The sequence below is a fragment of the Choristoneura fumiferana genome, chromosome 20 (assembly GCF_025370935.1).
Source record: "Choristoneura fumiferana chromosome 20, NRCan_CFum_1, whole genome shotgun sequence".
Lineage (NCBI taxonomy): Eukaryota > Metazoa > Arthropoda > Insecta > Lepidoptera > Tortricidae > Choristoneura > Choristoneura fumiferana.
The window spans coordinates 15,512,566-15,528,321 of NC_133491.1; the positions used below are offsets into that span (position 1 = coordinate 15,512,566).

Below are 15,756 nucleotides of genomic sequence, written 5' to 3' on the forward strand. Positions count from 1 at the left end.
GAGCTGATGCAGCAGCAGCACACAGCGCAGGAACTGGTGCGCCACGAACAGGGCGCTTTTCAGGCGAAGTGTGTTGTGTAAATGCTGTGCAATTCCGTTGTGTTCGTCGTGTACTAACTTACGCGTATGCATTGCGTGGCAGCTGCATCCGTCTTAAATACGTCACTTAGCCGTCGTGCGGTTCGCGTGTCTGACGTGTCCGTCTTATAAACGTCATGTAGCTGTCGCGTAGACGTCCCGTAGCCATCGCTTTCATCATAAAGTTTCAAACATGGACAGTGGTTGACTGTGTCTTGCGCGTTTTTGTGAACAATGAAAATAAAACGTAGATATAAAAGCTTATATTTTTTAAGAATACAGTATATTAGGTGTGTTATAAACCAAAAGCGTGTAAGTGTTAGGTAAATTAAATGGAGGCGCAAACTGTAACAGGTTCGGGCTGAAAAACAGCGCTGAAGTGTCAGTCTGAAGACCTGACACTGTCAGCATTATGCTGATGCCCGAACCATTTGCCGCAATTTAATGGGTCGAGTAGCATGCGGGGATACTTTTAGGTTAAGGCGGGATTTTTATAAAAGTTCATTAACCCCTACATTAGAAAGCAGGTCTCACGAACTTTTATAGAACCCGCATATAGTTAGTAAGTTAACTTAATTTTTAGAGTAGGTACCCTTCTTGTGTAATATGCATTATATACCTACCTAATTGTTGGCAATAAACGCATTTTCTTTCTTTCTTTCATAAATCCGTCGCGCGTCTGCGTAGCGTACCGACCTGGGCTCCTCAGCAGGAATATCTGCAGGAACACATTGTTGGGAGCGAGCTGATGCAGCAGCAGCACGCAGCGCAGGAACTGGTGCGCCACGAACACGGCGCTTTTCAGGCGAAGTGTGTTGTGTAAATCCTGTGCACTACCGTTGTGTCCGTCGTGTACTAACTTACGCGTATGCATTGCGTGGCCGCTGCATTTGTCTTAAATACGTCGTGCGGTTCGCGTGTCTGACGTGTCCGTCTTATAAACGTCATGTAGCTGTCGCGTAGACGTCTCGTAGCCATCGTTTTCGTCATAAATCCGTCGCGCGTCTGTCTTCGTACCGACCTGGGCTCCTCAGCAGGAATATCTGCAGGAACACATTGTTGGGCGCGAGCTGGTGCAGCACGCAGCGCAGGAACTGGTGCGCCACGAACACGGCGCTGCCCGGCAGACGCGTGTTGGTCTCGGTTTGCCACGCGTAGTTACCCAGTTGCACCACCCTGCAACAGAACGCGTCACGTCTCCCGTCTACATACATCGCTAATTTGAAAAAATATCGTATTCGTAGAATTCGTATCCCAAATAAATAATAATAAATAATAAATAAATAAATATCACGGGACAATTCACACCAATTGACCTAGTCCCAAAGTAAGCTTAGCAAAGCTTGTGTTATGGGTACTAAGCAACGGATAAATATAATTATATAGTTAGATACATATAGTTAATACATATTAAACACCCAAGACCCGAGAACAAACATTCGTATTTTTCATACAAATATCTGCCCCGACACGGGAATCGAACCCGGGACCTCAAGCTTCGTAGTCAGGTTCTCTAACCACTAGGCCATCTGGTCGTCTAAAGCCAAAGCAAAATTGTCTCGTGAAATAATGTTTATACAGTTCACTAAGGAAAATTATAGATTTGGAGGTTATTGGAGCAATTCTACAGTACTTGTGGTTCAAATTTTTCCTATGTTTTTTGTGTTTTTTGATAACCGACATAGTACAACCAGAATGTTAATGTCGCTCGAGATCCGTCGGTTTTCTTCGTTTTCCTGAAGATTCAAATGAGACAGAAAAAAAATACAAACATTCATCTTTTGTTTCGAGCTCCAAACGACATAACAAAACTAGTGTAAGTCGCCACATTTAGAAATTATTCTCCTCCTTCAGTCCCATAAACCAGGCTAACCCACTCAATTTTTTTTTACCCTTTAGTACGTTTAGTACGGTCTCTTGCTTGTCCGCAAAGATCTTTTAAATTATTAAGGGGCTGTTTCACCATCCATTGATTAGTGTTAAGTGACGGTTAAATGCGATGCCGTCTCCGTCTATTCGAACAAAACAAATAGAGACGGCATCACATTTAACCGACAGTTAACACTAATCAATGGATGGTGAAACAGCCCCTAAACGTCTTAACTTATTTCCTTGTTTATTTTATCTCATCAAGGGTAATTTCTAAATGTGGCAAGTGGCGCCCAACTTGGGACATTAACGACTCAGCATGCATTGTGAAAAAGTTTACGTATGTCACCATCATCATCATCATCTCAGCCGTAGGACGTCCAATGTTGGACATAGGCCTCCCCCATACCTCCAGTCGAAGCCGTGGTGGCCGATTGGTTTGACCTATCGCCTCTCAAGCAGAGGATCGTAGCTTCAAACCCCGGCTCGCACCTCTGAGTTCTTCGAAATTCATGTGCGGAATTACATTTGAAATTTACCACGAGCTTTGCGATGAAGAAAAACATTGTGAGGAAACCAGCACAAACCTGCGAAGCAATTCAAATTTTTTAAAAATTACCTTGATAATAGAGTGCATGTGCCGATATTTTTGTCCACCTTGGCTGCTCTGATATATGTATGTGATGACGACTACTAATCAGTTCGATGGTGTGTGTGCAGTGTGAAAAGTGTGAAGGTTTAGCTGGTGCCTACTAAACTGGGTAGTTTTAGGATAGAACGCAGACCTATCTCTTCGCGTGGGTGTCGTAAAAGGTGACTAAGGGACCTATGTGAGTATGTGTGTATGTTTGCTACTTTTTCACACTTAAACAGAAAGAAAGAAAGAAAATAATTTATTTATAACAGCAGTGACGACACATGACGGATTTGAATGAAATTTGGTATGTAGATAACTGGACGTCTGGAATAACAAATAAACTACCATTTATCCCAATATTGCCACGGGCCTGGGATAAAATCTCGAAATCAAAACCGCTAGGCTACGAGTTATGGAATTTGACACCGTTGTTTTTAGTGCAACGTCAATGAAAACCACGATATAATATTAGGGAATTCCCATGGGAATTTAGTGAAATCCCGGTATTTTAGTTCAACTGTTAAATATAACGTTTTACACGTGCGAAACCGCGGGTAACCAAAATGATTATAAGTTAGGTTTGTAATAGGAGCCCCGCTCAGCGGAGCGTTACGTACAGCGATAGCACAGGGTGGTGTCGGGGCGGGGCGCAGTGCCCGCGTGCGCGGCGCGACGGCCAGCACGTGTCTCTTCTTCCCACCAGCCGCCCGCGCCGCTCTCGCTCGCGCTCTCTGCAATATTAAATGTCATTAAACCCCGTTATCTAACGCTCAGTTTGGGGGAAAGAGATGGGGCACTGTCGATAATCTGAATCGATAAAAAATTAAGTTGATTTACTCACTCACTAACATATCAAAAGATCTGATTCATAATTAACAGAGCTCTGCAATAGTAATTTTTTAAATTATTACGGAATTATTATTATCTTATTATTTATTATTGTGTTTCATGATAAATTAACAATATTTTTTCCAAATCAAACGTCGTCGCCTACTGGTAAATTCATTTTAAAAATAGTGAACGATTGACAAAAAAAATAATTTGTGTCATAGAAACCTATAGATAAAAAAAAATTAGAAGGCATGAAAAAGGTGTTACGATTTTAAAGAGATTTTATTCTCAAAAGCAGAATTTTATTTTGACAAATAACTCTTTATAAGTAAATAATGAATAAACTAATTACGCGAAGCAAACATCACTATTTCAGCTTGCCCCCAAACTGAGCGTTAGATAACGGGGTTTAATTGTCATTGACGACCTGATGGTCCCAAAGTGGTCCCAAAGGAAGATCAGCGCCGTCCGAAAGACCGGCAGTTTGCTGGTTTGGGATAATTTCGCATGTTACGTTTTTTTCCATGTTTTCACGAATGCATACCTAGGGCTCTTCAAGGCTAGAGTAAATAGGCTGTTACTGAACCAGTGAGATACACTTTTGGCATCTGCACTTTTCATCGGGTGAGATAGGAGTCAATCACGGGTCAGTTTCTTGTCTTCTTTTTACCCGACTGCCCGAAGGAGGGTTATGTTTTTCGAGCGTATGTATGTATGTATGTATGTATGTATGTAAGTATGTATGTATGTATGTAAGTACGTATGTAAGTTTGTATTTATGTATGTGGGTATGTACCTATGTCCATTTCTTTGCTGGCTGGACGGATTGTAACATATGACGTATCATTGGATTCGTCATAACTGTCGGAGTGACATAGGGTATATAATATTTCAATATGGCGTCTGCGAAAAAAAATATGGCAAAGGAATAAAAAAAAATTTTTTTTATTGTAACAATATGGGAATCAAATGAAAGCTAATAATTAGCCCATTTAAAATATATATGGGTTATAATACTTTTAATGTACTCTCTCTTCTCCTCTTCTTTTTCAGGCTTTATCTATCCACTGCTGGATGTAGCCCTCTCCTAATCTCCTCCACTCCGTCCTATTCTCCGAATTCTTCTTTTTTTTTTCTTTTTTTTTTATTCTTCTTTTTTTCGATTTAATGTACTATTTTCACAGAAATATTAAAAAAGTATAAAATAAAAAACATTCAATTTAAAAAATCAAAAAACCCGACTGCCTTAAAAACTAAAAGGAAGAAAATAAATTCAAAATTCAATTCAACATTCAAATCTTGAACATGAAACTACCGTGAGACTCACTCATATTAAATATAATGACCCGGATAACTCACGTCTTAAATCGAGTTTAGCTCGTCATGTTTCGGGCTAATCCGTAGCCCTTCGTCTTCGGCTCAGCGGCTGCTGCAACACGCCGCCGCTCTGCTCGCGCGACTACCCGACGAAACTGACACCGGCACACAACTACCCGCGTTTTCATCATCATTACAACTGTCAAATGTAGGGTAGCACACAACACTAACAACATCGCTCTGTAAAGGTACGTTCACACACACCGATGACGCAGCACGAGTATTTAACACCGTTTTCCAACTCGGAGGTACCGTCCAACCACTATCCCGGTTGAAATTCGGCCGACGACTAATCTCGATGGCTTCACGCACTTTCCGCGGAATGAAAAATTTCTCTCTCGCAAGACGCAAGGGCTACGGATTAGCCCGAAACATGTCGAGCTAAACTCGATTTAAGACGTGAGTTATCCGGGTCATTATATTTAACATTCAAATCGTAACCAGCTCAAAAAATCTTGGTTATGGGTCCCGACTGTTGAACCTTAAATGAGCTTCTTGACAGAGTTCTAGATCTAGACCACAAGATTTATTTTCTTCCTTTTAGTTTTTAAGGCAGTCGGGTTTTTTGATTTTTTAAATTGAATGTTTTTTTTCTTATAGTGCCTCTCCTTTTAGTGAAGGGTGTCAGCTCCTCCTCCTCCAGACCGAAGAAAACCTCCGCTGCATTTGTGACTCCAGACCGTTCCTGGATGTTTTGCAGCCAAGATTTCTCCCTGCGCCCGACAGCTCTGTCTGTATGTCAGTTTTATGTAAAAGTAATGTTATGTTTACCCGCGGGGGCGGCGTTGGCGAGGGCGGCAGGCGGCGGCGTGGGCGGCGAGCCCAGCTGGGCGGCCTGCCGCGCCAGCCGCCGCGGGGACGCGCCGCGAGACCGCCTACACACAAGGTAACAAGGTGCTTACATGGTACTTGTACTACAATAGTACATTGTGCATTAAGGGGCTCAAGATGTTTGTAATCCCCTTACGGCCCGTGATACACACAATGATTTTCATCACATTGCGAGGAAAACTTCAAAAAATTAAATTATTTTGTGTCCAAACACTTCACAGCTCAGCAAAAGCAAGACGCTAAGAAAACAACTGAATAAAATAATTTATTGAATCAGGCTTTACTTTGCGGAGGTCCATATCAATGAACTAAAAGAATTTCCTTGCTCACCCGCGACCTTACGATAGCTAAGCTTATGCAAAATATGCGTGTTCATGCAGTTCCTCCACCTCCACACTGTAAGAACACACACAAATCACACAAACCCATCTATCACCCAGACCTCCAACCAGAGCTCCAACCAGTCAGTCTAACAACTGGTAGCATGGTGTACGGTTGTGTCACTCTGAAGATGAGCTCTGGTTGAGTTCGAAACGCGTCAGTGTAGTGTGGTGGTGGTGATAGATGGGTTTGTGTGATTTGTGTGTGTTCTTACAGTGTGGAGGTGGAGGAACTGCATGAACACGCATATTTTGCATAAGCTTAGCTATCGTAAGGTCGCGGGTGAGCAAGGAAATACTTTTAGTTCGTTTAACTGAATAAAACATGGCTACTCGCCAATTTTGATTTGTTAATAAATAAATGTAACAAAAATACAGGGGCTACTACAAATTTCGAAAATCGAAGTTCGTATCGTACCGTCCCTCTCACTCTTGTATAAAATAATATTAGCGCCAGGAAAACGATATGAACTTCGATTTTCGAATTTCGTGGTAGCCCCCCTGATTGTCACTTTTTCGAGTCGTCTACCATATTTAATACTAAGAACCGTGTTTAGTTTAGAATTCGAATGGTCTTACGGCCAGATTATTCCAACATGCTAAAAAAATATTTACTAAAATTATTGCAAAACAATTTTATATAAATTTAAAATATAAAAATAACGAAGTTTCATGAAGCGTGGCAAATTTGTATGGTGTAAAATTAGGTTATATCTAAGTTTTAAAGATGTAAATAAAACGTTGGCTGACTTGAAACCTCTTTAGTCTGAAATGACGTACCTACTTACTTTTTAAAACTAAAGTCATAACTCCCTTGAGAAGAAAAACTATACATTAATTCATAATTCACTCGGGAACAACTGATGCCACTGTCCTTCAGTATACAGGCATGGAATAACATCATTAACAAGCAAGTGCGATGAAAAAGCATAAAACGAGCCATTGTACCCGAGACGTTCATATAGCCTTCCGGGCCGGAACGGCGAGGGTAGATAGATACGTCGCGGGAAAAATGGGTTTAATGACTTTAACACTCTGCTTTTCACTTCGATTGCGAGGAAATGAAATAGCAACAGTGGAAACAATTGTTCATTTACTAGGCAAACGGCTCATAGTCAAAATACTATATACGGGACTTAACACGCTACTTTTACACAAGTAATATTCGATCGGACGTTGAGTGTTGTGTGTCGGTGTGATGGGGTGACTAATAAAAGTGATCAAGTGCGGGTAGTTCGTGATACGAGTGCCGGTACTATTAGTGATCAAGTGCGGGTAGTTCGAAGAACTCACGCTGCTAGGCAGACTTGACACCCCACACTTCAGTCTACTCGTGACCACGGCAACTGTAACGTTGCCGAAACGTCGAGGTAAATATTACTTGTGTAAAAATAGCGTGATAAGTCCCGTATATGGTATTTTGACTATGAGTGAGAATCACGAAAGTTTAAAACGTTAGGCAAACGGCTGTTTACATGACACTTTTTTATGGTTTTAATTTGAAAAAATATAAAAAAGCACTCGTGTTACGCAAACGCACGCACATACAAGTACGGCCACGTGCACACACGGACTCACGTGGGCCCTTCCGAAGACAGTTTTTTGCTGAGTTCCTGGGGCCGCGGCGACGGCGCCGGCGTCGGCTCGTACTCCGACTTGCTTGAGTCCGTCTTGTCCGTCGAGTCATCTGTTGAACCAAACAGTTGGTAACACCTGTACCAGTACCACACACCGCTATGCTAGTGGCTTTGTTCAACTGATGATGATGATATCTACTCTATTCCTAGCAATATTGTTTGTTTGTTTATACTCTTTATTGTACAAAAAGGAAAAACAAAAAGGTTACATAAATAAAAGTAAAGTGTTAAGTACAAAGGCGGACTCTGGTAGAGGAGCAATCAAAAAACAAGGATCGACAAATAGAGCAAAACATTTGAATATAATATATAAATGCATATGTAAACCTCAAATACCTAACGATATATATCCCTTGACTTTAAACTGGTACGCTTGTAGATATATTTTCATAATAACATACGGGATAATTCGGAAGACATGAGCAGGATCAACTCAACCGGATTCAGTTAGTTAATGCGGGGTTCTCACGAGGCGATTTTAGTTGATCAACTTAAATCGGTTCACGAATTGAACGACATTAGCTAATGAGAACATGTTTTCAATAAAAGTTGAACAACTTTTATTGAACACCAAAACGTTGACTCCCTCTCAACCTTTGGTGTGCGAGTCGGTTCATTTTGATGACGTCACCGCGCAAGCTGTATGTACAATACTGATGTATGTACAGACAGCATCAAAAGTAGCGGATCAGTTTCTTACTCTTCTTCTTCTTCTTCTCTTTTAAAATATGGCTTTTCTGTCTTAATTAATAGGACAATTTCGCCAGTGTCAAAGTAAACTCTCTTTGAGAGGGACGTTGTACGGTGATTGTAGTTTTTGCAACTTGACAGTAAAATTACAGAAACCACGTGGAGACAACTTGCGCATTAAAAAATTACAGACACGAGAGCAATATAGAATTTTTTGATCACTGTTCACTGTTAAGGTTAATCGCCGCATAAAACACTATCAAAATTATACTTCAACTAGCCAAAGAAACAGAAATAGCAAAATTAGATATTGTCTACATCCGCCATGTTCGAATGCTACAAATCGAATCGTTTCTTACTCTGTCGCATTGACACATTGTCAATCTTGCATCGCATGGCGTTTAGTACGTGGCTGTAGAACGACAAAGTACGAAGGTGTATAGAGCTACAGTCGAGTTCGTAAACTTGTGAGCAAAAATTTGTTCAAAATATCTGAACACGCTTCTACGCCGTGAACAATTGAGTCGTGTTCAGCAGGGATACTACGAAACTCGAAACACGTAGTTCGTGTCGTGCGGTCCTTCTCGCTCTCGTATTAAATAGTATAAGTGTCAGAGGGACCGCACGACACGAACTTCGAGTTTCGAGTTTCATAGTAGCCGTGCAGATATTTTTGGTCAAATTTTTGCTCAGAAGCTTGTGAACTCGATCTACTTATTCCTTTTTAAAACGTACCCGGTAAAGTGAGAGCTTCCCTGACTCGGTCGACCAGCGCGTTGAAAACAGGGTACTGGTCCTTGTTAGGCTTGGGGCCTATTGGCAGTAACCTGAACAGTACAACGTCGTTTAACTAGCTCCCTCTCTTTTTCCAATTAGCTTCAGTAAACTTCATTAAGCTAGCAGAGAAAGCAAGATTAATACAAACTTAAGAGCGTTACCTGCTGAGCTGGCAACGTTGCATTTTTGTTAGTTTTACTCGATTATTCCATAAAAATTGAATGAAAATTAAAAATGATGTTATGAGAATATCATGTTTTGCGAATATCATGTATTGCGAATATCATGTTTTGCGAATATCATGTTTTGCGAATATCATGTTTTGCGAATATGATGTTTTGCGAATATCATGTTCAGCGACGGAAGGTAGAACTCTTCTTAATATATAAGTTAATGTGTCTACTGCAATCATTATTCGTGATAGACTTTTATTTTCTTTAAAAACCGGTCATAAACATTAGTTCGTTTTTAAAGAATATAAAAGTCTATCACGAATAATTATTGGAGTAGACACATTAACTTATATATTAAGAAGAGTTCTATCAGACCACATTTTTAATTTTCATTCAATTTTTATGGAATAATCGAGTAAAACTAACAAAAATGCAACGTTGCCAGCTCAGCAGGTATAAACGCTCATAACGTAAATACGTTGGCAAAACATTTTTCAATACATAATGTATGTTGTAAAACAGGTATTTGTTATCAAACTTTACTCGCGGCTTTGCCCGCGGAATCCATAGATCCGGTTGGTTAGTATGAATTGTGACCTCAACAGAACCGATATGGCGGCGTTTCATGATATGCCTAGGAATTTCATGATCTGCCTAAACTGGTCAAATCAAGAAATGGCGGCGTTTCATGATATGCCTAGGAATTTCATGATCTGCGTAAACGTCACTAAGCAAATCGTTAAACGGTGAGTTTTTAACGATATGGCGGATGTCCCTTAGCCAATTCATGAAATGGCGCCATTTCACGATATGCCTAGGAATTTCGTGATCTGGAGGATTTTACGATCGGCCGCCGACATATACATTATACTAACAAACTTGAGCTATTATAGTATAAGTACAGTCACCAGCATTAATATCTCCCACAGCCGAGCGTGCAAAAATATCTGACACGTCCTTCCGGCCCTAGAAATAGAGTCGTGTCAGATATTTATGCACGCTTGTTATGTCAGATATTGGTGCTGGTGAATGTACTACTGTATGTAGAGTAAAGGTGAGCGACCTTTCCTGCGGCGGTATGTTGAAGGGCGCATGCGCGGGCACGGCGGCGCGCGGCGCGGGCGCGGCCCACGCGACCTCCATCTTGGACAGCGGCGACTCCGGAGATGCGTACGCGCACCCTGCCGCGCGCACTGCCAAACAACGACAACGCTTTACCAGGGGATACCTACTGTTAGATAGATAATAGTAGATTGTTGTCGTGGCATGGAACAAATGCTGTTCCAGCCGAGACTGTATACTGAGCGGCCAAAATCTGGCCCTCAAATGTAGGCAGTAATAGGTAATTTTAATACAATACAATACAATGACTCTTTATTGTACACTAGAAATAGTAAGCGATACAGAAAACAGATTCACAGAGAAAAATAAAATTCAAAAAAATTCAAAATTAAATTTGAAATTTCCTATACATATAAAGCTTTTCTCAAAAGTGGTGAAGGAAAAACTAAATTACAACAAACTGTTTCTCAAAATATATTACGACATTTAATTTTATTGTAATACAATTTTTATTAATTTTATTTTTTCATTAAAAAAACTGCAGGTGTATTTTTCCACCGAAAACACCACAAGCTGTTTCAGACAAATAAAAAAGACCGAGGCTCCGACATAATATCTGATACCGGCCAATAGAGTTGGCTGTATACGACTTATGCCAACTTATTATTATTACCACGGTCGTTTCAACTTTATAAAAAGTTTGAGACTCGACAATAATGGAATACGGTATTAGATTAGACAACTCCTGAATTTGCCATATCTTAATATTATTATGAAAATATAGATATAAAGACAGTGTTTAGCGAAGAGAAAACTTAAATCGGTTGAAAATTGGATTTATAGTGTTTTTTTGAAAAATCTATATACCTGTCTCTTTCTCAAACGCTTTTCTCTATGCAGCAAGTATGGCGGTACTGGCGTGTGACGTCACATGCCAGTATGTCTTTCTCTGTCTAATCTTGAATTTCAAACCCTCACAACTTTGTTATTTGTAAAGGTACCTTAAAAATTGTTTCTTTATTCGATAACAGGCATTGTGTAGTTTTAATTTATAAAACATATACAAAATAGTCAAATACCGTATTAGTAGGTATGCGACATTGGTAAATTTTGTTTGTCAAAACTTGTGGAGTGTAGTGTAAAATTACCAGGGCTCTTCCGTTGGGGGTGTGGCGGCGGCCAGGCGGCGAACTGCCCGTCGCCGTTGGACGACGGGGCCGTGTCGGGGGACGTGCTGCTGCCCACTGCGGTGGAGCAGATAAAGCAAAATGTTTCAATACTTTTTCAGCTCTCATGCTCGTAAAGTTGATGTTTATGCTGGATCTAGGCGTCATAAAATGTCTTTTTATGCACTAGTGCATAAAATAAAATCTTCGTCTAAGACCAAGGTAATTAGGTGTCAGCAGCCACAAACAAAGAAGTTTCTTTATATTTTTTTAATACGTTTATTATTTATATAAAACTAAAAATCAATCAAAATAAATCACTAAAACTAAAAAATATATAATTATATAGTAATGCATGAAAAATAAAATTTACGTAGTGAGTGAACAATTGTTTCCACTGTTGCTATTTCATTTCCTCGCCATCGAAGTGAAATGAAAAGATGATGATGATTCTTACCGATGATCCGTTTCTGCTTGCCGAGTATCTTAGCGCGCGGCGATGTCTGTGGTCCATGCAGCTGGTCGGGCCAGATCTCTACTGACTGGCCGCTCATAGGCGTCGACTTACTGCTCCAGATAAACACCATTGAGCGTTATAACAAGACTATAATAGTACATTGTGTCTTAAGGGCGGTAAATAAGGAATTACGAACGAGAGTCTATTAGAAGCCCGAAGCCGAAGACTGAGGGCTTTAATGAGTCGATGTTCGTAATTCTAGTACCGCCCGTGCGACACACAATGTTATTCATCACATTTGCGAGTAAAATTTTATATTTCTAAAAGAAAAAATATAATTGTTCCAAATATTGGCGATACCTTAGGCTGCGCTCTTGGCTAATTGTAACTTGTGACTAACTGAAGAATCTTCTCATGTTCTAAAACATAGTTTATTCCTCAGACGTAGCGGTGTCACTTCATTGTGATATTATTTGTTAAATATTGATAATAACATTACCTTTAGCTCTCGTGAGATACATTTGAAATTTAAAAAAAAAAAACGGTTTCATGATACGATAATTTTAGAACGGTACGACTAGTTTCGATCTTATGCGAAGATCATTTTCAAAGGCGAGTGCGTTCACGACGGCGGCTCGCTGGGCGAGAACGGAGGGAGATTTGCAATTTTTCCAATGTAATGTATGTTTTTATTGACTAGCGTTTAATTGGTTTGAATATATTTATCAGATTAATTGATAGAAGCAAACTTACAGGTTAGAAGAGTCACTGCCAATGGAAACCGAAGAGCTTGTGGACAGCTGATGCGTAGGTCGCGCTCCTAATGGGGCCTGTCGATAAAAAAAAATGTTAACCTCCTGCGACTGCGACCCACCATACAACAAAAATTGACATTGAAAATTAAACCTTAATGTCTCAGATATTATTATTATTATATTTAGCCTATAACTGTGTCCCACTGCTGGGCAAAGGCCTCTCCTCTTGACTTCCACGTCTCCCTATCCAGAGCTATATTTGGCCACTCACTCAGTTCCGCGTCCAGGTCATCTCGCCATCTCCGCCTCGGCCTGCCTTGCCGTCGGTGCCCGTCATGTGGTACCCACCAGATATTATTATAATCGAAATATTTTTTTTTGTAAATTTGAATGATATAGAGAAAATTACACTTTATTCCTTTATCAAAAGATATAAATTCTATTGCTAACAATATGTACTAGTGTTATCACTTTGAACCTCAGGAGGTTAGAACGTTTTCCCAAGTATTATTACGAGATGAGAAGCTGATTAATCTGGCGATGACCGTGTACAGTCAACCAGAGGCGTTATTGTCTAATGCGCTTGGAACCATAATCGTTTTCATCCTTTGTTTCTGTCACATGGTGTAAGAGTAAGAGGAGGGTAGAAAGAGATGGTGAAAGCAATCGCGAACGTCAGTGCGAGACAACACGGACTCAGTACACCAGTACACCAACTCACGATCTGTCCTATGAAAAAGATCATCCGAAACGAACCGTTTAATTTTGTACAATACAATACAATACAATACAAAGACTCTTTATTGTACACCAGACATAGTAAGCGATACAGACAACAAATTATCAAAATTACAAGGTGAGCAATAGGCGGCCTTATCGCTTAAGAGCGATCTCTTCCAGGCAATCTTTTTTACAGAAAGAAGGAAGGACTAGTTTACAACAGGTAAACAGGGTTGTAGTATAGATTTTGTGATTATTCTATGGGATATGGCTAGTAAATTTCAAGTTGTGCTTACGATCTTGCTGATAGGCGGATGCGAGGTTGTAGCCACAGTTTCAATCTTCGGAGGAGGGTCTTCGTAGTGAGAGGGCTCGTCGAAGGAACCCTAAAAAAAGTAACAATATGACTTGCTAATATGAGTATATGTATGATAGCAAAAATGTTTAAGTACCACTACTACAGTAGGGTCTAACGCCAGCTGGCGCGGTTTGCACGGAGCGGCTGGACGCCTGTTGAACACCAGTATGAGCAGCGCTGACTGCACCCGCGCCCGGCAGCGTCGGCCCTAAGTGTAGGCTGACGTAGTCACAGTTTGCGTACTTAAGCCGATGTAGCGACTCCTAGCGCCATCTAGTGAACAACGATTGAAACTCCGACCATGTTCTACATCGCGCTATCAAAGTTTCTCAACGCGGTCGCATATATACAAGTTCCGACGCTCTTCCTTCAGGACTTCGGTCCCCAGGCATAACACCTGCCTGGAGAGAGATCTCTCTATTGGAGCTTCTCCCCACACCTCGTTTAAAATATTACAAACAAATTACAAAAAAATACATGCGCTTTTCATCGGGCGAGATAAAGGTTAATCACGGGTCCGTTTTATGTAAAAAAAATATTAATATGATGACAACCACAACATAAGTTGAGTTACTGATGCGTTGCCAACATATTGAAAAAGGAGATTTTTGAAGAGGCCTAAGTTCTACCGGTCCGGGAATACTGGCCCTGCAAGCGGATTCCAAAGTTAGTATATTTTTTTATTCGACTGGATGGCAAACGAGCAAGTGGGTCTCCTGATGTTAAGAGATCACCACCGCCCGTAGACACCTGCAACTCCAGAGCCAGTCCAGAGGCATAAGATGGGATACCTCAAGTGCCAGTAATTTCACCGGCTGTCTTACTCTCCACGCCGAAACACAACAGTGCAAGCACTGCTGCTTCACGGCAGGATTAGCGAGCAAGATGGTGGTAGCAATCCGGGCGGACATTGCACAAGGTCTTACCACCTGCAATATATGATGATGGATATGGCATAATCTTACTGGTGCAGTGCTTCCGTGTACAGTTGTATCGACGTCACTGGTCTCGGGAATGGCGATCAGCTCGCTCTCCGAAGACTCGTGCTCGAGACTCCATTGCTGATACCTGAAACGTTGCACTCCTTACTACATTCTGACCAGAGCCCGGATTTTCGTGGCACTTTTGAGCTGTCATGGTCACTTCTCATTAATCGACTTTCCATCCAGGCCCGGATTTAGATTAGGGGCTGTATCTCTCTCTCTCACACCATGCCCCCCCCCCCAAATATAGGCACCCCAAAATATTTAAAAAAAAAAGTGTCCAAATTTCAACAGGTCAGAAACTTCTCCGTGTAATGTGTTCCATAATTAGTGTAAATCTGTATGATACTTTTTATGTTATTATTATTATGAGAGGGAGAGAAATGAACGTGAAGGTTGTTATGCCTATTTGTGGTAATGACTATCATACTATACAATAAAAGTAGACGGTTTGCAAGTATATTAATTTAATCTATTGTTAAGGAGCTTACAACACTATTTGGTAATTATATCTAAATTAAGTTTAAACTAAAGCTAATTAAATTAATGTTGAGCGCCAGGAGGGTTTAGCACGTAGACCTGGACCCCTGCCAATCCTTTAATTACAATGCCGATATGCCGCCGGCTAGCTTAAATACTACACTTGTCCTCAAGTTGCTACTGAATAATATCCGAAGGGCATTTCCATAGGCTAGAACAATGATAATAAATTAACTGTCTAATTTATCTACACTAATCTTAATCTAGATTGAGCTTACATTTCTAAACTTACCCCTTCGCCGTAGTAATGGTTACACACACAAAATAGGAATTTATTAATTCCCTGTATCGGTGAATCTAATACTTTAACCAACAATTAACCATCATGATTATACTGCACCAGAATTTGTGGGTAAATGTTGCTTCTTAATTCTAATACGATTACACGAGACACAAGGTGTCTACTTCGATAATTGCCGAGGAAATCTCAAGTAA

General features: G+C 40.6%; 1 protein-coding gene across 1 annotated transcript in view; it reads right to left on the reverse strand.

Annotated features, from left to right (window-relative positions):
• Positions 1 to 15,756, reverse strand: part of LOC141439436 (protein unc-79 homolog) — a 47,367-nt gene that overhangs the window by 12,435 nt on the left and 19,176 nt on the right. The window contains 11 exon segments of the mRNA XM_074103722.1: positions 1,100 to 1,254; positions 3,198 to 3,315; positions 5,564 to 5,667; positions 7,582 to 7,690; positions 9,066 to 9,157; positions 10,344 to 10,473; positions 11,491 to 11,586; positions 11,966 to 12,075; positions 12,719 to 12,795; positions 13,737 to 13,826; positions 14,764 to 14,866. Of these exon segments, the coding sequence (XP_073959823.1) occupies positions 1,100 to 1,254; positions 3,198 to 3,315; positions 5,564 to 5,667; positions 7,582 to 7,690; positions 9,066 to 9,157; positions 10,344 to 10,473; positions 11,491 to 11,586; positions 11,966 to 12,075; positions 12,719 to 12,795; positions 13,737 to 13,826; positions 14,764 to 14,866 (1,184 nt within the window).